Source organism: Citrus sinensis, chromosome 7, assembly GCF_022201045.2.
Source record: "Citrus sinensis cultivar Valencia sweet orange chromosome 7, DVS_A1.0, whole genome shotgun sequence".
NCBI lineage: Eukaryota > Viridiplantae > Streptophyta > Magnoliopsida > Sapindales > Rutaceae > Citrus > Citrus sinensis.
Genome location: NC_068562.1, coordinates 15,735,797 through 15,763,143, shown reverse-complemented (window position 1 = coordinate 15,763,143; position 27,347 = coordinate 15,735,797). Strand labels below are relative to the sequence as shown.

At 30.2% G+C, this 27,347-nt stretch overlaps 3 protein-coding genes across 3 annotated transcripts; all 3 read left to right on the top strand.

The window, feature by feature from the left end:
- Positions 1-5,846: 5,846 nt before the first annotated feature.
- On the top strand, positions 5,847-7,861 carry LOC102618889 (E3 ubiquitin-protein ligase RSL1-like). The gene is made up of 2 exons (XM_006493379.4): positions 5,847-6,937; positions 7,526-7,861. Exons 1-2 carry the CDS (start codon positions 6,027-6,029, stop codon positions 7,596-7,598), a joined length of 984 nt encoding a protein of 327 aa, XP_006493442.2. The 5' UTR covers positions 5,847-6,026; the 3' UTR covers positions 7,599-7,861.
- A 1,947-nt stretch (positions 7,862-9,808) lies between these two features.
- LOC102618597 (E3 ubiquitin-protein ligase RSL1-like) lies at positions 9,809-11,782 on the top strand. Its single transcript, XM_006493378.4, has 2 exons — positions 9,809-10,882; positions 11,471-11,782. The coding sequence occupies exons 1-2, from the start codon at positions 10,032-10,034 to the stop codon at positions 11,541-11,543; spliced, it is 924 nt and encodes a 307-aa protein (XP_006493441.2). The 5' UTR covers positions 9,809-10,031; the 3' UTR covers positions 11,544-11,782.
- A 5,020-nt stretch (positions 11,783-16,802) lies between these two features.
- Positions 16,803-24,635, top strand: LOC102619184 (ribulose bisphosphate carboxylase/oxygenase activase, chloroplastic). Its single transcript, XM_006493380.4, has 12 exons — positions 16,803-17,260; positions 17,618-17,703; positions 18,435-18,444; positions 19,537-19,599; positions 19,933-20,046; positions 20,350-20,411; positions 21,236-21,290; positions 21,475-21,676; positions 23,003-23,109; positions 23,858-23,913; positions 24,220-24,312; positions 24,398-24,635. Exons 1-12 carry the CDS (start codon positions 16,942-16,944, stop codon positions 24,503-24,505), a joined length of 1,275 nt encoding a protein of 424 aa, XP_006493443.2. The 5' UTR covers positions 16,803-16,941; the 3' UTR covers positions 24,506-24,635.
- The last annotated feature ends 2,712 nt before the right edge of the window (positions 24,636-27,347 follow it).

Here is a 27,347-nt window from a genome sequence, read left to right as displayed (position 1 = left end):
AGAGAAAAATATTAAAGAAAATACAAAAATTTAGAGACTTTTAAAATAACTTTACATATTTGTAATACTTCATAGAAATATGTACTAATTTTTTTGAAACTATGTATATCTCTTTTATTATTGTTTATAAATTAAATTTGATACGCTCTATTAATAGTTTGTTACTACGCCTCTATTAAATTATAACCTCCTCATAATTGTAAATTAGTTTGGCTCCAATATTATCGGTATATTAATTCATCTGGTATCCAAAGACCACATTGGATCCCCGACTTATCCAGATTCGAGCCGGATAAGACCATTATGACGGCAAATCTCTCCCAACAAGTATTTAATATAGCTACATTTTCAAGTCTCAAACTAAAGATCTTGGTTAAGTTAGAACAATCACATGCCAGTTGATTTACGCGCTTGTTAGTACTTTATTCCAATATTATAACTACATAGAAGTTTTACTTGCCTTAAATAGTGAAAATATTTTAGGCATAAAATAGATAATATCTTCTGATTTGCAATAGTATTTACCTAAATACTTATAATTCAAAGTGTAAATTATAGAAATTGGGCCTCATAGTAGAAAACTTTAGCCCATATCAATAGTGCAATATATGGAGAAAGTGATTTGTCTATACTCTTTCAAGTCCAAAGTCAAGTTAAAAGTTGAAACCGTCTAATGAAAGGAGTCCCGATGAGATCAAGCTCCTTCTAAGGTAAGTTGCCTCCGCACCTTCTAAGGTGCTTCTCCAGCTGTGCAACTTCCCAATATATATTAAAAGAGAAAAAGTTATATATTAAGAAAGAAAAAGGATCAGTAGTGCAATAAAATATTTATATATGAATAATTTTTATATAATTATAAAATATTTTGACCCTAATTTAGGCTAGTTATAAATCAAAATAAATTTTATATTGTAATAAGTTAATAATTTTTTTAAATCCCGTCTTAAGGAGCTTACCTCCTAGATATATGTATAGATAAAGTTATTTTAAAAGTCTATAAATTTTTGTATTATCTTTAATATTTTTCTCTCATTTTGTTGTTCTACTATGTGGATACAAGTTCCCTTAATGTAACATAACATACATCTTTTGCAAATATATATATTAGTAGTTTTCCAATCAGGGATCCCTCATTTTAATAAAGTCAAGGATAAACTAAAAAATAAAATAAACGCATTCTCTAATGCATTTTGTCTTGTAGTATATTGAAATCTAATTTTTTTTTTTATATTTTAGCTGATCCCTGACTTTATTAAAGTCAGGGATCCCTGATTGAATTTGATATGGTATCCAAATACCACATTAAGCCTCGACTAATATAGATTTAAGCTGGGTAAGATCATTAGGGTAGTAAAGCTCTTCTAATAAGTGTTTAATGCAGCTGTATTTTCTAAGTCTTGATTTGAAAACCTTGGTTAAGTTGAATAGTCTCATGATAGTTGATTTACGCGCTCGTTGGTGTTTGGTTCCAATATTATAACTATAAAAAAAATTTACTGGCCTTAAATAGTGGAAATATTTTAGGCATAAAATAGATAACATCTTATGATTTTCAATCATAATAGTAATTACCTAAAATACTTGTAGTAAGTTCTAGAAATTAGGCCTCATAGTGGTAATACTTTAGCCCATGTCACTAGCGCAATGTACAGGGCAAGTGGTTTATATTTTATACGTGCTTTATTGTCCAAAGTCAAGTCAAAGTTGAAATCCTCTCATTAAAAAGGGTTCCACTGAGGGATCGGGATTCTCTCATAATCTGATCATATCCTGAACAAATAACTCAACTATTGATTGGTTGTTAATAAATAAAAATAAATAAAAGAAGTTAAATGTTACCCACTACTACTAAAAGACACATGACAAAAAATCATTGAAAACTCAGTAATGCTCAGATCAGGAGAGGATCTTGTTCCCCCATTCAGACCAAATAATTTCTAAGATCGTTTGGTTACTTCTCAAATTTTGCAACTTCCCATTGTTATAATCGGTGATGCCAAGAGTCTTGGGAGAAAAATAAAATAAGTTCTTTTCGGAAAAAAAATATTTACAAAGATTGTTTTGGGTATGGCACAAGAAGAATCTTCAGCAGCATTCGCTATTCTTGCTGAAGAGTTGGAGATTGAGGAAGCACTTATGGCTTCCACAATCACTTCCCAGATGGAAAAAAGTGCTTCTCCATCATCACCACCATCTCGGAGCTCCTGTGAGAGTTGTCGTGAGAGGAGAGAAAATGATCAAATGTTCAAAATTGAGAGTTGCATTCACTCATTTTGTTCTGATTGCATAAACAAGCATGTGGCCACAAAGATTCAAGGTGGCATCATCACTCCTGTTACATGCCCAGATCCGGACTGCAAATCCGTCCAGAACAAAAGTATAATTGATTTTTCGGGTCTAGACTGTTGTTTAAAAAAAAAAAATCATAGAATGCATTTGGTAGGAGATGATATACCAGGTTTGCTTTTGAAAACAGAAAACGGGTTTCTTCTAGGTCAGGCATATTTCAAAATTTTGTGATTGCAGGTGCGGATGTGAGTTTTGTTATCGATGTGGAGCAAAATGGACTAACAACCACGGTGGGTGCTCAAGAAAAAGAACAAATTGATAGGACTGCGAATTTATCTACTGATATTTACCTTAAGCTGAACCTTTTTAAAGAGTATATTTCGTGAGATTAATTATTATAAGACCAGAAGCAGATTGTGTATGTTATTATGTGACCCCTAGAGGGATTAAAAGGATTACTGTGTGTATTTATATGCTTGCTTTATGTATGTCACTCTTTTTTAATATGTCCCTATTTCCCTTCACTCAATGGCATGTGTGCTTAAATATCCGCACACACGTGGACGCAAAAGTATATACCCACATGGATGCGACTCAAATTTTTTTTTTTTAAAAAAAAGAAACGATTTCCGTTGTCACTTTCTGCCGTTACACTATAGTTTATTTAATAGCATTCTGTTTTCATGCTTTGAAAATAAGAAACATGGCATTGATTCACAAATTTCTGAAAACGAAAAACATAAAAGAGATTTTTATAATGTTGTTTTGGTGCATTTGTCATCAAAATCTAAACAATTAGTTATAAAGAATATACGATATTTGCGCATGCAACTATTAATGACTCATCTTACATCAACTTAAGGGCAAAATTATTTTAAAATCTTTGTATATATGTTACAATATCATTATTTTTTTGTCAATGCACATAGTTTATTTAATTGGTTACCATTTTAAAGTTTCTTGCGATAGTTAACGAAAATATTATGTGATATTTATGTAAGGTAAATCGAGAAACTTAAATTCTTTTATATTTATGCTATTAGTGGTGGATTCAAAAAAATGATTTATCAAGGACTAAATTACATAACGACAAGATGTGAAAATTAAAATTTTATGGGTTAATAAGTTTATATAGATTGTTTTAATAGATTTAATGCAGACTTAATTAAATAATAGTAAAACCCCATATAGCTTACTATGACTTTTTTTTTTTAATTAAAGTGTGATTTTTGTAATTTTCAAAATTAAAATTAAAATTTTATAGATTTATGAATTTGTGAGCCTATTTTTATAATTTTAACTTGGCTAATTTAATAGATTCGATGGGAATAATTAGTAACTCAAATAATTTTTTTTAATTTTTTAATTTTTTAAAATTATTTTCTCTTACCGAGGAGATCCCACTAATGATGAGGTGAATCCGCCTCTTAATGTCATTTCATATCGTGTAATCTTTGTTATGAGTAAAAAAATACCTCCCTTAGATTCGACTACTTATCCAGGGAAGTTTTTAAAAGGGAACAAAAGAAGGCCATGCTTTGCAATGAGTGCTCCCCAATGATCAAGAAAGAGTATTATAATTTTATATTTATTCAAACAGAAAATGACGCACACAGGAACCACCAATGATCTCCCTAGAGATGAGAGAAATGGATATCAACATCCTCTTCTTTAACTTCACTGTATAAAGAGCTCTCCATCAAAATCATAATTCAAATCAATCCATCCACATTGTTTGGAAAGAGAGAAAGTGAGAGAAAAAAGAAGAAAAAGATGACAGGATCATTTGCTAGAGGAGCTCCCACCTTTAATGTTTTCATTATCTATCTCCTTTGCAATTTCATCACTTCATTTTGATAATCGCACTTCATTATTGCATGGTATGTTTGTGAAGAAATCTTTCCACTTTATCTAAATTAATTTTGTTATGGCACAGTTTGAAATAGGCCTAAAATTTAAAATTACGTGGTTACTAATTATGAGTCATTGGTTGAATAGAGAGAGTTAAAGATTACATTAACTGAATCAATAGGTCTCCACACACAGTTACACCGGGGGAGGGGACCCAGTTGAAAAAAAATTCAAGAAACATGAAAGCCTTTGATGAAATTTAAAGGTAATCTCATGTCTTACAATTTTATTTTCTAACCCCCTTAGGTTTATAGTTTTTGTGTAATAACCTAACTAATTTTGTTGTTTCTCTAATATCGATAACCAAAATCAATTTCGCCACTGTCCACACAATAATAAAAAGAGATTATTTTCATTCATTTGAGTGTTTGAATATTCTAGTCTTTACTTTGCATTATTAAAATTTTTTAAAGTATTTTTGAAACATATAGGCCAATGATGAGGAAATCCTTTCAAAAGAAGGCAAGTTCTCATGACATGATGAAAGAACCAACATTGAAATCCAATGCAGAAGAAGGAAGTGTGATGAGGAGCCGGCAGATGAATTGGAAAAATCATCTGCATTACTGGTTGTAAAGTTCATGGCATTTGACTTGTTTTAAATAATTATAACATTAAGTTTTTGCTTTGGTAATTAAGATATAATTCATGGCATTTGACTCGTTTTAAATAATTATAACATTACTGGTTGTGAAGTTCTAGAAATATCTAAGTTGATATATGTATATATCTATGAATGCATAAGGTTTTCATGATTTAGTGCTTATTCGACTTTTGTGTTCATTTTTATAAAAGGAAAAAAAAACTATAACACGATAAATACAAAAAAGAAAAAAAAATGTAATACAATTAAACATTTATGTACTGATATTTTAAGTAGAATAACCTCCATATAGTTATAGAAAGTTATGGTCTTAATTTAGGCCAATTATAAATAAGAATAAAATATGTGCTATAATAAGTTATAATTTTTCTAGATCTCTTCTTAAGGAATAATTATTTATAAATTGTAAAAAAATGCATGTTATGTTATATTAAGTGGATTTAAATCAACATAGTAAAATAACAAAATGAGAAAAAAAATTAAAACAAATACAAAAGTTTAGAGACTTTTATAATAACTTTATAGAAACATTTATTAATTTTTTTAAAACTTTGTATATCTCTTTTATCACTGTCTATATTTTGTCATGCTCCATTAATAATTTGTTGCTATGCTTCTATTAAATTATAACTTCCAAGTAATAACAGGAATTGCTATGTTATATTAGCTCTAACATACAACAATCCAAAAATAATTTCTTTGTACCTCTAAGTTATTACTATTCAAATAATTTAAGAGTTATGGAAAATTAATTTTAGGTAAACTATACTCAGCAGCTGCACATAATAATAAATTAGTTTGGTTCCAACAATGTAATTATATAGAAGTTTAACTGACCCTAAATGATAAAAATATTTTAGGCATTGAATAAATAATATCTTATGATTTGCAATTATAATAGTATTTACCTTAAATACTTATTGTGTAAATTATAGAAATTGGGCCTCATAGTAGTGATACTTTAGCCCATGTTACAACTGCCATATATGGAGAAAGTGATTAATGTACCATGTCCTAAGTCAAGTCAAAAGTTGAAATCCTGTCCCAATGAGAGCAAACAACTTCTAAGGTAAGTTAGTCCTCCAATTATGCAACTTCCCATTATATATTATTGGATGCCAAGAGTCCTGAAAGTAAAATAAAAATAAGTTCTTAATAGCAGAGTGAAAGCCACTTGAAATCAGAGTGTTGGAAAAAAATATTTGCAAAGACTGTTTGGGCTATGGCACAAGAAGAATCTTCAGCAGCATTCTTTGATCTTGCTGTTGATGATCTTTACTTCTCAGCTCTATTTGATAAAGAAAATCAAGAAGATGATCTTGCTGTTGATGATCTTTACTTCTCAGCTCTAATTGATAAAGAAAATCAAGAAGATATCATCCCAGTATCAGATGAAATGTATGCTGAAGAGTTGCAGTTTCAGGAAGCAGGTATGGCTTCCACAATCAGTTCCCAGATGGCAAAAAGTGCTTCTCCATCATCATCACTATCATCACCACCATCGCTGCCAACCCAAGCATGTTTGGGGCCACAGTCAGAGCCAATAGAGGTCACAGTGAAAGCCGGTGAGTCCTCTTTGAGCTTCTGTGAGATTTGTTGTGAGAGGAAAGAAAAAGATCAAATGTTCAAAATTGAGAGTTGCATTCACTCAATTTGTTCTGATTGCATAAGCAAGCATGTGGCCACAAAGATTCAAGTCGGGGTCATTACTAGGGTTACATGCCCTGGTCTGCACTGCAAGTCCGTCCTGGAATATGATGCTTGTAGGCCTGTGCTTCCAAAAGAAGTGCTTGAGCTTTGGGAGGAAGCACTTTGTCAGGAGCTGATTGATGCTTCGCAGAGGTTTTACTGCCCATTCAAGGATTGTTCAGCCATGTTGGTCTACGAAAATAATGGAGAAACTGTTATAAGTGAATCTGAGTGCCCTTTTTGCCATAGATTGTTTTGTGCTCAGTGTTATGTGCCATGGCATCCTGGTGTTAATTGTGAGGAGTATCAAAGACTGAATGTTGATGAAAGAGGCAGAGAAGATTTAATGGTGAGAGAGCTTGCTAAGGAGAAGAAATGGAGTAGGTGCCCTCATTGCAAATACTATGTTGAAAGAACTGAAGGTTGCCCTCATATGACTTGCAGGTAAGTATTTGATCTTTCATTGTTATTATTATAATTTAGACTTATGAAATAGGCACATGTGTAAAAAGAGTATCCCCAAAGTTAGGGATCAACAATATATAGCTTTGTTATGTGTAGTTCGGATATCTAAGCCTAAAATGAGTCAAAATGATGTTTTTAGAAACTGTTTTCAACAACAAAGTTGAAATCAACAATATATGGCTCGGATGTTGGGCGCAGCAACTGGTATAAGAGTCGTCTTGTGATCGGATATGTGGATGAAAATGTGCTATAATTCTATTGACCTTCACTAGGACGCTAGGTCCTTAGGGGAAGAATGTAATATTCCACATCACTAGCTACTATGAGTGAGTTTTTGAGTTAATCTATAAGCCATGCGTTATTGTAACTTAGTAGACGCATTTGAGGCTGTGTCCAAAACAGGAAATATTTATTTGTTTTGTCAGGTATGGACTGTTACAAATGCTGTTTTGAAAAATCATAGAATGCATTTGGTAGGAGGTGATGCATTAGGTTTGTTTCTGAAAACAGAAAACGGGTTTCTTCTAGTTTAGGCGTATTGAAATTTTGATGATTTTGCGATTGCAGGTGCCAATTTCAGTTCTGTTATGGATGTGAAGCAGAATGGACTCAAAACCATGGCGGTTGCTCAAGAAAATAACATATTAATAGGACTGCGAATTTAGAATATTAAGAATATGAATTATCTACTGATATTTAACCTTAAACAGCATCCTTTTAAAGACTGTTTTGTGAGATTATTATAAGACTAGAAGCAGATTGTGAAGAAGTGTGAAATCAATTGTGTTATATTTTATTTTCTAACCCCCTTAAGTTTATATTTTTTGTGTAATAATCTCTAATGTCGATAACCAAAATCCATTTCGCCACTGTCCACACAATAATAAAAAGAGATTATTTTCATTTGAGTGTTTGAATATTCTAGTCTTTACTTTTGCATTATTAAAATTTGTTAAGTCTATTCGATGGTGGTTAAGTTTTTTTTATAAATTAAAAAATTTATTATGTAATAAATGAGTGACACATAATATTAAGAGTTAAATTGAAACTCAAAAACTAATATTATTATTAGTTCTATCAAAAAAAGAAAAAAAAAATAATGTTAGGGGAAAACCTGTGGTGCAACTGTAGTACCGTATTACAGTTGCATCCAGCCGTTGGATGTCAGTGAATTTCATCCATCTAAATGAATTTAATAATTAAATGCAATTGTAATACGGTACCATAATTGCACTGTAGCCGAACCCTAAGCATCTTATTCTTTGGGCCACTTGTTTATTATCATCTCGTTCTTTAGTCTATCCGTGAAAATGGATTAGGTGGGCCTATCATGGGCTTACCTTTTTGTTGTGGCTCAACTTTCTGATATTAGGCCGCATTCTTTGTTTCATCTCAGCAGAGCTTTTAATACTCCTAAAAAATCCTCATAACACTCCTTTTAAGTTTTATTTCTTAAAATGCCTTAACTTAATTCATAAAATATTAACTTAATTCATAAAATATTAATCCATAAATTAAGATTAATAATCTTGTCATTAAATTATCCCATAAAAAGATTGTAAATTCTTAAAAGTTTCTAAAAAGCATTTTTAATTAAAATTTAAAATTTATATATAAATTTTGAAATGAGGTTGGTGTAAAAAAAAGTTAAAAATTAATTTATTTAAGTATTTAATTAAATTTTTATTAAAAAAGAAAATAATTTATTTATTTTTTATTATTAGGTAATTTTAATTAAAGAGTTATAAGAAATTTAGACGGGTGTCAAAAGACCAACTCCTTCTTCATTTGTCTTGGTTGCTTTCGGCCGCTCGCTGGGCATTGGTAACTAAGATATAATTCATGGCATTTGACTTGTTTTAAATAATTATAACATTAGTGGTGTTGAAATTCTAGAAATATCTAAGTTGATACGTCTGTACCTATAAATGGATAATGGTTTTTATGATATTAGTGCTTATTCGATTTTTGTGTTGATTTTCTTTTTTATAAAAGGAAAACATTATTACAAGATAAATACAAAAAAGAAAAAAAGACCAGTAATACAATTAAATGTTTATGTACTGATACTTTATATAGAATAATTTTTATATAGTTATAGAAAATTTTAGTCTTAATTTAGGCCAATTATAAATAAGAATAAAATCTATGCTATAATAAGTTATAATTTTTTTAAATCCCTTCTTAAGTAGCTTACCTCCACATAATAATAATTATTATTTATATATTATAAAAAAATGCATGTTATAGTACATTAAGTGAATTTGTATTGACACAGTATAATGAGAAAATGAGAAAAAAAAAAGTAAAAAGAATGTAAAATTTTAGAAACTTTTATAATAACTTTATAGAAGTATTTATTAATTTTTTTGAAACTTTTAATATCTCTTTCATCACTGTCTATATAATAGATTTGTCATGCTCCATCAATAATTTATTACTATGCTTCTATTAAATTAAAACCTCTTAGTAATAACGGAACTTACTATGTTATATTAACTCTAACTTACTACAATCAAAAAATAATTTCTTTGTACCTCTAAATTATTTCTACTCAAATAATTTAAGGGTTGTGGAAAACTAATTTTAGGTCAGCTATATTCAGTAGCTGCCCATAATAGTAAATTAATTTAATTCTAATATTATAAGTACATAGAAGTTTTACTTACCTTACATGGTGAAAATATTTTAGGCATAGAATAAATAATACCTTATGATTTGCAATTATAATAGTATTTATCTTAAATATTTAGTGTGTAGATTATAGAAATTGGGCCTCATAGCAGTTATACTTCAGCCCATGTCACTACTGCAATATATAGAGAAAGCGATTTATGTACTATCTTTTATATCCAAAGTGAAGTCAAAAGTTGCAATCCTCTAATGAAAGGAGTCCCAATGAGAGCAAACAACTTCTAAGGTAAGTTAGTCCTCCAATTATGCAACTCCCCATTATATATTATTGGATGCCAAGAGTCCTGAAAGTAAAAGAAAAATAAGTTCTTGATAGCAGAGTGAAAGCCACTTGAAATCAGAGTGTTGGAAAAAAATATTTGCAAAGAGTGTTTTGGCTATGGCACAAGAAGAATCTTCAGCAGCATTCTCTGATCTTGCTGTTGATGATCTTTACTTCTCAGCTCTAATTGATAAAGAAAATCAAGAAGATATCATCCCGGTATCAGATGAAATGTATGCTGAAGAGTTGCAGTTTCAGGAAGCAGTTATGGCTTCCACAATCAGTTCCCAGATGGTAAAAAGTGCTTCTCCATCATCATCACTATCATCACCAATATCGCTGGCAATCCAAGCATGTTTGGGGCCACAGTCAGAGCCAATAGAGGTCACAGTGCAAGCCGGTGATTCCTCTTTGAGCTTCTGTGAGATTTGTTGTGAGAGGAAAGAAAAAGATCAAATGTTCAAAATTGAGAGTTGCATTCACTCAATTTGTTCTGATTGCATAAGCAAGCATGTGGCCACAAAGATTCAAGTCGGCGTCATCAGGAGGGTTACATGCCCTGGTCTGGACTGCAAGTCCGTCCTGGAATATGATGCTTGTAGGCCTGTGCTTCCAAAAGAAGTGCTTGAGCTTTGGGGGGAAGCTCTTTGTCAGGAGCTGATTGATGCTTCACAGAGGTTTTACTGCCCATTCAAGGATTGTTCAGCCATGTTGGTCTACGAAAATGATGGAGAAACTGTTATAAGTGAATCTGAGTGCCCCTTTTGCCATAGATTGTTTTGTGCTCAGTGTTATGTGCCATGGCATCCTGGTGTTAATTGTGAGGAGTATCAAAGACTGAATGTTGATGAAAGAGGCAGAGAAGATTTAATGGTGAGAGAGCTTGCTAAGGAGAAGAAATGGAGTAGGTGCCCTCATTGCAAATACTATGTTGAAAGAACTGAAGGTTGCCCTCATATGACTTGCAGGTAAGTATTTGATCTTTGATTGTTTTTATTATAATTTAGACTTATGAAATAGGCAATTGTGTAAAAAGAGTATCCCCAAAGTTAGGGATCAATAGTATATAGCTTTGTTATGTGTAGTTCGGATATCTAAGCCTAAAATGAGTCAAAATGATGTTTTTAGAAACTGTTTTCAACAACAAAGTTGAAATCAACAATATATAGCTCGGATGTTGGGTGCAGTAACTGGTATAAGAGTCATCTTGTGATCGGATATGTGGATGAAAATGTGCTATAATTCTATTGACCTTCACTAGGACACTAGACCCTCAGGGGAAGAATGTAATATTCCACATCACTAGCTACTATGAGTGAGTTCTTGAGCTAATTTATAAGCCATCCGTTATTGTAACTTAGTAGACGCATTTGAGGCTGTGTCCAAAACAGAAAATATTTATTTGTTTTGTCAGGTATGGACTGTTACAAATGCTGTTTTGAAAAATCATAGAATGCATTTGGTAGGAGATGATACATTAGGTTTGTTTTTGAAAACAGAAAACGGGTTTCTTCTAGTTTAGGCATATTGAAATTTTGATGATTTTGTGATTGCAGGTGCCAATTCCAGTTCTGTTATGGATGTGAAGCAGAATGGACTCAAAACCACAGTGGTTGCTCAAGAAACTAACATATTAATAGGACTGCGAATTCAGAATATTAAGAATATGAATTATCTACTGATATTTAATCTTAAACTGCATCTTTTTAAAGACTCTTTTGTGAGATTATTATAAGACTCGAAGCAGATTGTGAAGAAGTGTGGAATCATTTGTGTTATACTTCATGCTGAATCTTTGGGAAAGCACTTTTGTTTTCCTTTAATGTAAGAAACATGTTTTACTTATGATTACTTTTGTTTTCATATTATGTTTCCATTGCAAGAGTTTCTCTCTTTTCTGGATGTTATTATGAGAATCCAAGGGGGATTAAAAGGTTTATTGTGTGTATTTATATGCTTGATTTATGTATAAATCGCTCTCTTATATATCCCCTCTTTCTGCATTGATCTATATCTATTGTTTCTCCTATATATTGATAGGGTCTATACAAAGTGGAAAGTTGCTAAATTGATCTCAAAATAAAGAATCAAGTTCTTATCTTAGTTTCAAAATCAAAAGAATTGGTTAGTTTTTCTCCTTAAGAGTATTTCTGTTGTTAAAAAATGAATTTCTATAAGGGAGAATATATGCGCGTGTGCGCATATAAGAACTCCCAACTTTCTCAGGTGCAGAAATCTGCAGAAATCTGCACGATGTAAACTTTGAATTTGATGCTAACTCAGATAGAGTATGTGACATTACATAGACCCATACAAGTTGTGAAAGATTACAGAGTAAGCTTCTTGTGAAGACAGGAAAGAAGAATAAGAGAAGAGGAAGGAGCCATGTGTTCACATTCTCCATATACAAGTAAAGCAAAAACTGTAAAGAAGAGTGATAAGTTTTTTACATGATTCTGCTTTAATAGTTCTTTTTTTCTTTAGGACTTTTTGGTACAATGATTTTTTTTTCTTCTTCTTCTTCTTTAGATTGCCTTTGTTATTTGTTAGTATCGTGCGCGGAGTGTTAGCTTTTTATTGTATGCCTTGCTTTTCTTGAATTTTCAAGATGCCACGTAAAGGAAAGGGCAAAGGTATTTACATGATTCTGCCTTAATTTCTTAATTTGCAAGTTGTAACTATTTGTTTTGCCAAATAATTCAGCTATTTGCACTGAAAAATGATTGGTCGTTAGTGTACACGTGTTTCACAAGCTATGGTCTGTGGTAACAAGGTTTTGGTTTTGAGAAATATGTAGTAAAAATGCGATTAGAACCCATTATTAACTTAACAACTTATTAGAGTTGTCAAATGGGTTCTTTCGGCACAAGTCTGATACAAGTGGTACGGTGGATAAATGCAGCAGGAGTGGAGTGGAACACCGTGGAGGCATGGGAGGGTGGAAAACAATTCATGCAAGGTTCTATGTTAGGCCACTTTCAAATTTAAAGGTTTTCTGTTATGGCCTACTCAAGTTTATTATTCTCAATTGAATTAAGGTAGTGTTTACATTTTAGATTAAAGTGGGAATTGTGAGTAAGAATTCTAGGATTGAAAGTATGGAGTAAGAGTGAAAGTAAGTTGTTTACTTATATTGAAATGAGATTATAGAATCAGAATCATAATCTAATTTTTGTATTTATTTTATCTTGAATTGTGAGTAAATAGTTTTAAATTATAATTTTGCCCTTGTTTAAAAAATTGTAATTTTTAATCATAAAATTAATGAAAAAATATATTTGAAAAACAAAATATTTATTTTATTATACTTGTAAATTAATAATAATTATTAATATTCTTAATTATATAAATCATAATTTTTTATGAATTTAATTTTAATTATGTAAATTAAAAATTATTGATAAGAGCAATACAAATGAAACATTATTATTAATAATATAGTACAAAATTAATATTTTCTTAGAGTAAATTATTTATTATCATTAATTATTAATATTAAATAAATATAAAACTATTATTTTTAAATAAATATAATAACATTATATTTTCAAATAAAAATAGTATATAAAAATATTATTAATTCTTTATGAATATAATAATATTATTTTTAAGTGATCTTAACTTTAGAATCAATTTAAATTATTATTTTTAACTGAATATAATAACATCATATTTAAATAAGTTAAATATTATTATTCTTAATAAATGTAATTTATAAAATATTCTAATAAATATTATTTAAATAAATATGATTTTTTTTATTTTATTAAACATATTTATATTAAATTTAATAAAATAAGGGTAAAAAAGAGAGTGAAAACTCCACTTCCCACTCTAAAAAATGGGTAGGACCTACAGAATGAGACTCATATTCCTTCCTTAAAATATATAAGTAAACATTAGAGTAGGAAGAATTCACACTTCTCACTTCCACTCCAATAAATAAACATAGCATAAAATCCTACTTCTGTTACCTCAAAATAGGGGTGTGCGAATCTGGTTGGATGGTGGAAAAACCTAATCTAGTTGGATGTTTTGGACAAGTTGGGGCTTCACTTAAAAAGCCAAGCCTGATCCAAAAGCTTGAAAAATTATTAAATAATAATAATAATAGTAATAGTAATGATGATAATAATAATTATCATCATACAGTGAGGACATCTTCATTTTAATAAAGTGAGGATGCCACTAACAGACAAAAAAATATAAATTTTAATAGAATAATAAACAAAAAAATACAATCTCTAATATATTGAAATCTATACTTTTTTATATTTTATTAACATCCTCACTATATATGTATATATATACAGACACGTGCACATATAAAGTTTTAAATCATTTAAGCACAACTTTTAAAGCCTAATATAATAAAAAAATAAATTTTATAAATGATAAATTTGTAAAAGATAGTAAAAAATCTAAAAATATAGAATGTTAAATTCAGGCTTTTGGTTCGGCCTAAAAAAGCCCCACCCAAGCCGGGCCAAACCTAGTCAAGCCTAGCCCAAGGTTGACATTTTGCCTTTTTTTTTTTTTTAACATTATCATAATTGAATTTTTTTTTTTTAAATACAAATAATAACAATTCATCAAACTTCTTCAAAACACGATACTAACACATGAAGGGAGCTTTTGGTACCCTTCATTACATGGGTGCAATGCAAACCCATCTTTGGGGCACCAAGTTGGTGAATTATAATGCAACCTAATGCAGAAACTTGCCAAACTATCTAAATTTGACTTTTTAGTCAGGTTTGCCGCATTAGTTTGTCCTTTTTTTTTTTTACTTTGTAATAATAAATAAATATAATTTTTGAATTTAATATAATATTTTTATTTTTACATTATAATATGAATATAAATTAATAATATTATATTATATTTTAATTTTTATCATATTAAAAATATAACTGAGTAATGTATTATTTAATTATATTATAATAATTAATATATAAAAATTGATTATCATTCAACAATTTAATAAAACTAATAATCAATACTCAAATAATATAATATTACATTATCTAATTCTATTACAATAATTAAACTACTTATTTTTAAATAATTTAATATAACTAATAATAAATATTAAAACATGAAATGAATTTGAATAACATAAATAAATAATGGATAATTTAGTATAATTCATTTTGTTAGTGAATATGTTATAACAATTGTATCATTTTATTATTTTGTAATTATCTTATAGTATATATAAACTTTTATTCTATCGTCGTAAGATGATTTTTGAACTAATTTTGTAGATTTTAACTATTTATTTATGTTGTTATATTATTTAGAGATTATTTCATTAAATTATTTGATTCGATCTTTATTTCAGAGGTTGTATATTTAGAAAATATTGAAAAATAAATGTTATATTTTAGACAATTTAAGACTTTAAGATTTGATTTTTATGAAAAATTATGATATTTTTTAATAATTTTATTAAAAATGTTAAATTTCTAAAATTTAAGACTTTTATATTTAGTAATTTTCTAAGTACTAATAAATATTATTTTCTAAATATATAATTTAAATTAATCTTAAAAATAATATTGTATAGTGTAACACTAAACATTACATAACATTCTTATAATACAATATTAATGTAATACAATATAATACAATATAGTGTGTCAAATGCCCCTAAAATTCAGAGCTCGTAAACAAATTCTTATTATTAAACATTACATTGTGTGTGTAGACAAAAAGTAATAATGTGGGGGTTTGCAGGTTTGATTGAAATTTTTTAATCCAAATCATATTTGGATTATGCTATATTGCATTAATACCATATTATAATAATGTTGTATAACATTTGGTGCCACATTGTACTATATTAATTTTTTGTAGTTTATTTAAATTATATATTTAGAAATAATATTTATTATTAGTTATATTAAATTATTATTTAAGTATTTACTATTAGTTATATTAAATTGTTAAATAATAATTAATTTTTATATACTAATTACTATAATATAATTAAATAATGTAATATTATGTGATATTTTTATTTTTATATATTATTTTAGAATTTATTATTGTTTATATTAACTTATTAAATATTAATCAATTTTATATATTACTTATTATAATATAACTAAATAATACATTATTTAGTTATATTTTTAGTAAAATACAAATAAAAATGATAAATTTACTAATTTATATTAATAATTATAATGTAAAAATAAAAGAAAACAAAATTTAATATAATATTATATTAAAAAGTTATATTTATTTATTAATATTTAAAGAAAACAAAACGCTAATTAGACAGTTGCGGCATTAGTACAACCCCTTAATCCATTAACATGTCCTTCCAAACATAGCATAGTATTAATTTAATGAGGAACAACGTTTTAAAGCAGTGTAATGCTGTCTTCCAAACACACCCTACCATATCGTAAAAATCCAACCCACAACAAATCACACAAGTTATGCAAGCCATATTCTTCTCCCATTTGAGTTTTGTTCACATCTCGAATGAATTCAAGGATATATTCAAAGAAATTTTGGGTGCTAGCGGATCAATTTATCATTCCGAACGGCTATAAGGCTGAACCAAATAAAATAGTAATTACAACCTAAGAAGTAATAAATACTTGGGTATGGACTTGAGACTCGTCTATTTGCCAATAGAAATATTAACTTACTTTCACACTAGATATATCAAATAAATCTTTTAGTGTGTTCATAGAAGATGATAGAATATTCATATTGTGATATGATCAAAAATTTACAAAGAGTTATTCTTATAGAGAGATGTCATGCAGGTTATGCAGATTAGAGGATTTAAAAAACCACTCCTACTTTTTAAGTGTAGAAATTTTTAAATTTAATAAAATTGAATATATATTTCTCCCTCAATTATCCACAATCATTGAGCATGAGCTCATCAACACAACCGTCTCCTTTCACATTCCGTGGCGGCAATTAACTGCCCCCAACAAACAAACCAACGAACAAATCAGAATCCTAAACCAAAACAAAATCAAAATCAAAATCAAAACCAAAAATGGCAATTCTTTTAAACAACATCACTCGCTTCTCTTTCCCTTCACTCTCACCCATCAAAGCCTCACCATTAACTCCTCCACTCTCCATTTCTTGCTCTATCTCCTCAAACAACAATAATATCAATCCCCACAATAATGAATCAAGCCCAAATCCAAAAAAGAAACTATCAGAGCAATCTTCATGGGAAGCTAAGGATTCAGAGGGCAATGACTATCTTTACAAACTCGGCAAAGAAGCTGACAACATGAATATCGCTGTTGGTGCTCGGGCTGGCGTCATTGATCCCCTTTTCGCTGGCAATTTTCTCGGGAAGGACTGTAAGATAACTTGCTTCCTTTCTTTTGACACACACACACACAAAACAAACTCATAGCTTTGTTAGTTCAAATTTGAAATTTTGTTGTTTTTCTTTGATGGGTATTTATACTACATATGTTTACGGAGCACTCATCAGATTATATTTAATGGCTAGTAATTTGCTTTCTTTTTTGATATATCGATTCCTTTTTAGTTCAAATTTGAAATTTCATTGCTTTTTGTTTTCTTTTTAGGGATAACGGATCCTCCCTCTGCTTACACATATAGCTAGTGATCTTATCATATAGTTGCGGTAGATTAAAACTATTAGCATTTCAATTCCATATATGACTTTATTGTTTTTTGTTTTGTTGCAGCGGATATTGTGTTTGATTACCGGCAGAAAGTAACGAGGTCGTTTGAGTATCTTCAAGGAGATTATTACATTGCTCCGGTTTTCATGGCAAGTTTATGCAACTTTAACTGTTTTTAGCTTGTGTGTTTTTTCTAGATTAGCAGAATGTGATTGGATTGTGAGTGCTTTTTGGAAAAGCACTTGAGAATGTTTATCTGGATGAGTATTTCATTGGACCTAGAAAGTTCTCTGTAGAAAATACTTGTTGAGTGCTGTGCTTCTCTTGGAGTGCTTTTTTGAATCCAAAAATGCTATTTGGTTTTGAAATTGATGGCACTCTCATGTGCACTGTTATATTGAAGTTGTGGTTGTGTTCGGATGGAGTTTTATTGTGGTTGTGTTAGGATGGATTTTTATTTTTGGTATAAGTTCAAATTTTATATGATCTGTCTCCACTTTTATTTGCAATTATAAAATTAAAATTAGAATCTGAATTTTTATCAAGTGGTGTCCCAGTTGAACTTGTTAATTGTCTTGGGATTCCTTGGCAAGTTTGCTTTGAAATCAATTGTAACTGAAATCTGAATAGTTTCTCTCAAATTACCGTTGAATTATTTTCAGTAGAGATCCTGATGCTATTGCATATGTGTATTAGTGTTCTGTTGTCCAAATTTCAGCAGTTTATGTTTCTCCTTCACTTGGCAAGAGCTATTGTTGTATGGATTATCATTTGGGATTAACTTTTCTTTTCTTTTTCCTTTTCGTTTATTCTTATACATCCTCTTCCATTTCTCAACATTTATTATCTTTTGTGTTTCCCTTTGTTTTGTTGACAACAGGATAAAGTTGGTAAGTTCTATGAAACTGGGAAGAGGTGAAGAACTGTAATGAATTTTATTAGACAGTAAGAAAAATTGGTAGAAAAGACTTCACTGTATTCACCTTCCTACCTATCTTTGTTATATTTGTTACGTGTTATATCAGTTTTAATACAAGAGTAAACGATTTCTCTCAAATTATGCATGCCCAATAAACAGAATATTTGTGCATTAAACTATATGAGAGGTAATGCCACATTATGTGGTTAAGTACAAGTTGGATATATTTGATTTAGTGCTCTCTGCTTAAGAAAAATGGTAGAACTATGGAGACTTTTGTATGTTTTTCATTTGGTAATAGTAGGATTTGATTGTGGAGGTAAGAAAATATTATTGTGAGGCTGATTTGAGGGGTTTATTGAAAAGCGGGAGGTTGTAGGTTGGTAGAAATTCTATACCATGCAAATTCTTTTTCAACATTGGAGGGTAGTTTAAATTCTTGACTCCAAAATTGATCCATTTTTATCATATTGATTTTCATGGAGGTTATATAAGTTAGTTACTTTCTGGGTATTAATAAAACTGCTTCCTGTTGAGTTATGATTTTATATTCACAAATGCAGAATCAACAATAGTCATTGAAAGTCAAACCACCAGAATTAGGAAGTACTCATAAACTAGGAAGTACTCATTAACTGAGGCAAAGATAAGACATGCATTATGCTTAGGAGTTGCAGGCAATGATTTTGATGAAAATATATGCTAACTGCATACCTGTCAAGTCATTGTCTGGTTTTTACCATTGGACGAAAGTACTTTGTCATCAAATACCATGTGTGTGCGTGTGTGTATTATAGGGTAAACTTAAATTTACCCCTACTTAGAATGACAATCTTTCTTCTTCCCCTCGAAAGTTTGAAAACATCAATTTACACTCACTTACTGATAAGAAGGTAAAAAACCATTATCAACACGTCCCCATTTGCCCGCATCTTCTGAATGAAAATGGGGGCTAAATTTAAGTTTTCATACTTTTGGGGAATAAGTTGAAGGTTATCATTCTGTCTTGGGATGATTACTCACATTATAAAACAGTTCTTTAACATTTTTGCGGCTCATGCAGTGTGCCACATTGTGAAGAACTACATTGCTCATCTTCTCAATGTCAAAGTTCCTTTGATATTAGGTATATGTTCAGAACCATTATTCATCTGGCTGTTAAAACCTTTTTGTTAATGATAGAACATTTTTTTCAATTTTGTATTCGTTGTTAGTTTATATTTTCAACCATTCTTTTTTCACAATCTTTACTTAAAATCTAAGCATATGTTATTTTACCTTTAAAATAGCATGCATGTACTGCAAGAGCAATTTTCATCAAATCAATCTTCAAACTAAGAAAGTTATGCTTGTTCTGACTTCATTATCGAGTAGTTCCAACTCTACAACATCTGTGGATATTAAATTCACCCTCTCAGTTATTTTTGATATTTTCTGAAATATTGGCTTATGTTTAAAGGTATATGGGGAGGAAAAGGGCAAGGAAAATCATTTCAGACTGAATTAATTTTCCAGGCCATGGGCATAGAACCTGTGATTATGTCTGCTGGGGAACTTGAATCTGAAAGAGCTGGTAAGATGGGCTATTAGCATTTCTTTTCTCTCTCTTGGTTTCTTTGAGATAAATGTTGAAAGTAATTTACGAGCAAGCTTTTAAAACTTGTGGCTTTTAACATTCAGTTATTATTTTATGTAGCTGTGGTCATTATCCTTTTTTCTTTATTATTTTCCTTTACAGTGTACAATATTTTCCTTTATTATTATTTTTCTTTTTCTTGCATTTTGTTCCTTTTCTGCATATTAACAGAAGGTTCGGTTTGTTTTATTTGCATGTGCTGGAAACTCATATTGTCTAAATCTTTGTTTACCTCAACAGGAGAACCAGGGAAGCTAATACGGGAACGCTATAGAACAGCTTCTCAAGTGGTCCAGAACCAAGTTAGAAGCTTTTCCATTCTCACTGTTGATATATGTATGTCTAGGGCTATGAATTTTAACATTGTCAATGTGGTTTATTATGCATTGTTTTTATTTTTGGTCTTTATCATTGTATTCTTTCATCATCTATCCATCGGTCTACATATAAAGTTGATTATTGTTTAAGGAGTCTGTCAAGCAACTTCAGAACTCTGTTGTTGATTTTGCAAGTTATAAAACCGTAGATGCTTAATGTAAAGACTGAAGAAACATGAGAGAATAGAAGAGGAAATAACCAAAGGAGAGATATTGTGAGAGAGCTTGCAATCACTTATTTTCAGCTTGCCTCTGTATCAAGAATTATCATCCAGTTCTTGCATGTTTTATTATCCATAAATGGTTTCTCTCTGATATAATTAGGGCTGCACATTGCAATCTGTACAGAAAAGGTGAAAGAGCCATGGTATAAACACTTGTAACCTTTTACTTTAGTCATGGTAGTTCCTGTAGAAAGCCAGTGACACATTTATGGCTTAGAAGTCAATCAACCCAAAAGGGTGAACTCATATTTTACATCCTCATGGTTTCAGAAAACCCTTTTAATGATAAGATTTTGTAAGTGTTTGACAAAGATAGGAGAATGCTGAGCTCCCTTCCAAGTGAATAATGACTTACGCAATGGCACTCTTGTTCATGCCCAAAAATAATATGTTGCTAAAAGTTTTAGTGATGATGATTCAGACAGTACCTATGTTTTATGCAAAAACCTTCTTTGAATGGACTAGTCTTACAATTATTTTGATTCATTGATTGATTTTCTTTATTATTGACTTTGTTTAATGCAGGGCAAGATGAGCTGTCTGATGATCAATGATATAGATGCTGGCCTTGGCAGATTTGGTGAGCTACAAGTTAATATAAAGAATGCTGTATTTATTGTATTCTTGAGGCAGCATCTCTTTTAACATTTCGATTCTGTTTGCTTTCTATCTTTACATACTGGTTCTCATCTTGCTACATGGGCAAGTTTCTTTATTCACTGATTTCATTTTAATGTTGTGCATAATATTCTGTTGTTATTTAGGAAACACTCAAATGACAGTCAACAATCAAATTGTTGTTGGGACTCTGATGAATTTGTCTGATAATCCTACTAGAGTTAGTATTGGACAAGACTGGCGAGAATCGGATATTACGAACAGAATTCCCATCATTTTTACTGGAAATGATTTTTCCACAATTTATGCTCCTTTGATTCGAGATGGAAGAATGGAGAAGTTTTACTGGTAGATGTCTTTTAATCCAATGACTGGCTCCTTTCTTTTCATTTTTCAAGTTTGCCTTTAAAATCTGACTTCTAGGAAACTTATAGCTGGTCACATGTCAGACACCTGTTGGAACAACACCAATGTCTGTCAAATTGTAGCCTAATTTTGACAGTTTTTGAAGAATGTTTTTCACTTTCTCTCCTTTCTTTGCTTCAGCATATAAAATTACAACATGATATTATAATTTCCCAGGTATGAAGCAAGTTAGGAGTCAGTTTCCATTGTGATTTTCTTGAGGTTTACTGCATTTATCAATTCGTCTTAGAAATTTAGGCAGTACCTAGATATGCATGATGGATATTGTTATTGTCCCAAAACATTTTCTGAGTTCATCTATGGATTGATTGTCCTGAATTGCTGTTAAGGATAGCTGAACGTACATCTAGAAGGTGAAATTGACTTCCATGATAATGATGAAATTGTTCAAGGTGGGACCTAGTTACTGTACTGCTTCTGCTAAAGGCAAGACATGTCGAAGAATCAGATACACAATTAATTTATCTATAACTCTGCTGTTATGCTTTTCATCAATTATTGCTTGGCATCATCTCCATAACATTATCTGCAACGACTGTTTAATTCTTTTATTCTTCATTCAGTGACCATTGACTTTTCCTCCCTCCTTTACATTTTCTTTTACCTATTTTTAAAAATTAATTAGGGAACCATCTAAGATTAAGAATTTTTAAAGCAGCACCTTGTTTATATTAACAACAATCTCTAATGTATACTAGTACTCTCTGTATATGAGATCTGATTTGCCTCCTTACATATTACAAATAGTCACACACCAGAAACTTAACTTATGGGGAGATCTTAGTGAAATTGGAATTACTTACCCCACAAGTTCATTATATAATTTCTTATTTGTTCCCATTTGCTCTCTAGATTTGGTCAAATTATTACACTTATTAGTCAGTGATGTCAAATGTTTTTATATCCATGAACTTAATGCCGCTAATGATTATCTCGAAAGCTTTTTCAAATGCTGATGGTGAACATGGAATAAGTAACATGACTTCAAAAGGTTCTTAAATTAGTACTGTGATGTGGGTTAAGCGCTATTTTGTAAAATTTCAGAATAGTTGCTTTTGTTGCTTCATCATTGAACAGTTATATTTTGAAGTATTGCATTGTTAATTGGTGTTTGTTTATGATGCTAATATGTTAATTGGCTTATACTTTTCCCCAGTAATGGTATTTTTTTTTTTGTGTTTCTCTTGTGACTCAATTAAAGTAATGGGGCCATCTCATACTTTTCTGAAAATTTTGTTTGTAAAACAGGCAGCCTAATCTTGAAGACATTTTGAATATTGTCCATAGAATGTATGAGAAAGATGGCATAACTAAAGATGAGGTTGGAAGCATTGTGAAGACATTTCCCAATCAAGGTATCTGCTCTGCATGTCCTGGATGACTTCTGTATGACATAATTGAGCATCAGAGAAATTTAATGCCACATTTGAGAAAATTAACAATCTGCCTTTTTATGCTATTGTGGGTTCTTGTGCATGGTATGGTATGTTTAGTGTTAGCTTCCAAAAAAGTTGGTGACTGTAAGACATCTAGATCACAGTGCTTTCAAATCTGTTTTAAACAAGAACAATTTTGGCAATAACAAACCAAACTAAGAGCACATTATGACATATGATCATTGCGCTTCAACCAAGTTATTCTACTCCACCTCTTAGAAAGCAAAGAACTTAGTGATTACTAAAAATTCTTATAAAACTACATTGGCCTTAGTGAGTAAATCCTTTCAGTATTTCTTGGGAAGAATCAGATTCCAAACTCTTTTGAGGTGCAGAATTTTCCTTTTGGACTGTCACTTCGGTGTCTGAAAATCAGATACATGATTTTGAAAATTGATTTGACTCCTATTTGGAAAGTTTGTGTTTAAGATTTTTTATTTATGCAACATCTCTCCCTTAAATTAAAAATCGCTTGACATTGATATTAATGTGATTATATCATATGATATTTTGTATCTCTTTTGCTGCTCTGGTTTGCAAATTCTTTTTTACATTGTTTTTTAATTTGAATTCTTTTTCAATTATATTTATGGACGCTTATCTTTATCTGTATTATCTTGACTGGGGTGGAGGCATTATAACTTTCTAATTTTTCTTGATTTGGTAGCTTTGGATTTTTATGGAGCTCTAAGGTCCCGAACATATGACAGGTCAATTTCTAAGGTAAGCTACTCTTCTGTTTGAAGTGTGTCGATGTCTTGACAACCAGTTAGTACTTTGTCCTTATGCATAAAGGTTCAGGAAGTATTATAGTTATGTACCTGTTGGTACAATTAAAACTTATGCACACACAGGACTATGGGGATACACAAGTTGCTGCAAGTAACAATGGCTTTGTTGAAATTATAAATCACAACTATAGGGCATAAGTTGTGCATGGTTCATCTTTTCAAATAGACTTAAACATTTTTTCTGGTGAGGTTTTAAATGGTGCTTGGTCATTTTCATCTTACGGCTTCTTCGTTACAGTGGATAGATGATATTGGAGGTGTTGAAAATCTTTGCAACAAACTTCTGAAACGAAGAAAGGACAAAGAACTTCCTGTTTTCACTCCTCCTGAGGTAAATTGTTCTCTATGTTATTTCAAAATTCATTTGGTGATTAAAATATTAAAGTTGACATAAATTTTTTCACTTGATCGAACAGCAAACTGTGGAAGCTTTGCTTGAGTCGGGATATTCCCTCCTCCGAGAGCAGCAGCTGATAATGGAGACCAAACTTTCAAAAGAATACATGAAGAACATTGATGACTAGAAAATTAGGATGCTATTTGATATCTTTTAACTCATTTTCAAGTGTCATTCTTCAGTGTCTTGGTAATTTTTTAGATGTTTACATGTAGGGAGCAATAATGGTTTTATTTTCAAGGTACTTGCTATGCCCATTTTTTTTATTGTTTTCTTTTAAATATAGAGGGATGGACAAAGACTAAATCAATTTTTCAATCTGCTATTTTCCCAGTATTCAAACTTAAGTATAAAGCTGTTTAAAAATCAGAGTAAAAAACCTAGGGCAAGGTGCTGTGCATAATGCAACTTTCTCATCTTTGCAACATCTAGACAGCATTTTCAAATTTTGGACTTCTTGAACCACTTTTCACAAACAAGCCTGCCCATCAAAATAATGAACAAGAATCCAAATATAATTATGAAAAAATGGATGCATTTGAATGGAAAATTTTGGCCCCCAATATTATTCTTACTTATCCATTCTTCGTCAAATTGTCTCAGAGTGACACGTGCTATATCCAAATCCATCACAAGATAATAGTACTAACAGTGGATGAAAATTTAAGTGACCTGCATGGGAGTTTCAAAGATGATTGATAAATGGCAAAGAAAAAGTGATTGATAAATGGATTCAAAGAAAAAGTGGCAAATTTTGTTCTAATAATTCTAGAATATGGAGATAGATAATATTTTAATAAGACACCATTGATATATAATATCTTGTGTGCATGTCCTGTCTCTTTCCTTCTTTATTCTTAAATTTATTCCATGTTATCTTTTACCTTATCATTTTTACCACCCAATTTTGAATGGTTGAAATTCTCTTTGATGAGATGCTTTTAATATTACATTTAATTACCCTATAAGGTATCTTAGTTTGAAAATCTGTTGTAATGAAAAGAGACTTATCCTCAATAAAGATAAAACACACTTCATAATACACATAGACTTGAACATTATTTTTATTCTAGACTAAGATAAGTTTCATGTTATCATGATTCAGAAAAGTAAGTTTAATCTTACTTTGGATGTGTTATCAAGCATGCATAATGTAACCATCCTCGTCTGTGATAGGCCAACTTGAAAATTTACTCTAATAAAGAGAGATTTACCCACAAATAAAGGAAAAAAAAATATAATTCATAAAACACATAGATGGACTCGAATATTCTAGACGTAGGACAACTTTCATGTTATCATAGCTGAGAAAGTAAATTTAATCTTATTTTTGGATGTGTTTTCAAACATGCATAATGATGTGAACTTTTCTAACCATCCTTGTTTGTGATATGGACAAATCTTGAAAATGAAGTGATTGATGATATTCATAATATTCTCTCACATTATCAAGTTCAACAATTAATCAAAATAATCCATATTTAATGGAATCCAATGCTAGCGCTTTACTTGAAATCATTTTTTGAAGTTTTCTACTTTCATCCATGTCAATGTCACTTTAAAAAACGACACAAAAATTATCTATCAACGCAAGCTTTTACGAAATGCAATCCATTGTGTGAAGTGGAATCAAAGAATGCAGCTAAGTTGAAAATGCTTAATCCATAAGGATAAGCACTGATGTTCCTATTGGTCTTTGAATAAAAGCATTTACTAGTGATGAAAAAGAATTATGCTCATGATATTGTAAAGGAGAACACAAGTGATTCTTGTAAATTAATAGTGGGATTTTGCATAAGCCTAGCGTCTAGTTTTGGTCCCATATGATGTGGTTCAGGTTGCTGTTCTGTTTGTTAATTAATTCTTTAATTAATGTACCTTCAAAATTAAGAAAATGGTTGATTGTGAATTGTGATATAAAGGCATATATCTCTTTTAGTTAGCATACAAATCTTTGATGGCTTGATGCTATCTTCTTACTTTCATAAAAAGCAAAGGATTCTCTTTCTCTCATTTTTTTCTAATGACATTAATAATTATATCCAAGGAGAACACCTTATTAGAAAAAGATCATAATGATGTTAACATTGACTCCATTTGCAGTCAAATATTCAAAAACATTTGATAATGATTCTTTAATTACCATCTTCCATTCGTTTGTTTGGGTTGCAAAACGATTCGTTGCTTAAAATTCTGTAATTGATTTCTGTTAATCCTCTATTATATATGATCCCTTCACTATCTTTTATTCCGTTAGCTAAATGACTGCAACATTCTGATGTATAATATAATTAAGTATCCATCGAAAGACATTGTCTAATTACAATAGTTGTAATTAGATAATGAGGATTATTCCCCTATCATATTGAGAAATTGAGCGAAATCTCCCTTATTTTTTTAAAATAGGTTTAATGCTGTTAATATTATATAGTATTTTTACCATTCTATCTTTAGTCTTGAAGTTAGCCATAAGATTAAAATATTTTGAAAATGTAAATTATGCAGAATGACATATACACTTAAGGATACGAAGTCAATAGCCAATGCAACAAGGACTTTAATACCCACTACAACAAGGTAAGCCGTAATTTTTTGGAATTATTTAATTATCTTTTTGTAAAGTTCAAACATGAATATTGTAATGGACACATATGGCTAAATTTTATTGCGATTTTATATATGAGCATATTATATTTGGTTTTCACTTTATATATAACTATAATTTATGGTGGAGCTCTAGTGGTCACATATGGTCAACTGTTATTGTAATTTAAATGATTATTTTATATAACTATTAGGGGTACTTACGATATTTTTTTCAAGAAACTTGTAATTTTTCTCCATAATTTATAATTTTTTTATAACTAATTTAATCATTTAGGGTAAATTTTTGTTATTGACCACAAAATTTTTATTACATTTTTAAATTTTTATTCGTTTACTCAACTATTGTATGTATTAAATAATAG

Excerpts from the sequence above, each read along its gene's own strand:
- LOC102618889 (XM_006493379.4), top strand. The coding sequence starts at position 6,027 with ATGGCACAAGAAGAATCTTCAGCAGCATTCTTTGATCTTGCTGTTGAT. Across the intron at positions 6,938-7,525 it reads TGCCCTCATATGACTTGCAG|GTGCCAATTTCAGTTCTGTT; the intron begins GTAAGTATTTGA and ends TTGCGATTGCAG.
- LOC102618597 (XM_006493378.4), top strand. The coding sequence starts at position 10,032 with ATGGCACAAGAAGAATCTTCAGCAGCATTCTCTGATCTTGCTGTTGAT. Across the intron at positions 10,883-11,470 it reads TGCCCTCATATGACTTGCAG|GTGCCAATTCCAGTTCTGTT; the intron begins GTAAGTATTTGA and ends TTGTGATTGCAG.
- LOC102619184 (XM_006493380.4), top strand. The coding sequence starts at position 16,942 with ATGGCAATTCTTTTAAACAACATCACTCGCTTCTCTTTCCCTTCACTC. Across the intron at positions 21,291-21,474 it reads TGCTGGCCTTGGCAGATTTG|GAAACACTCAAATGACAGTC; the intron begins GTGAGCTACAAG and ends GTTGTTATTTAG. Across the intron at positions 21,677-23,002 it reads AGAATGGAGAAGTTTTACTG|GCAGCCTAATCTTGAAGACA; the intron begins GTAGATGTCTTT and ends TTTGTAAAACAG.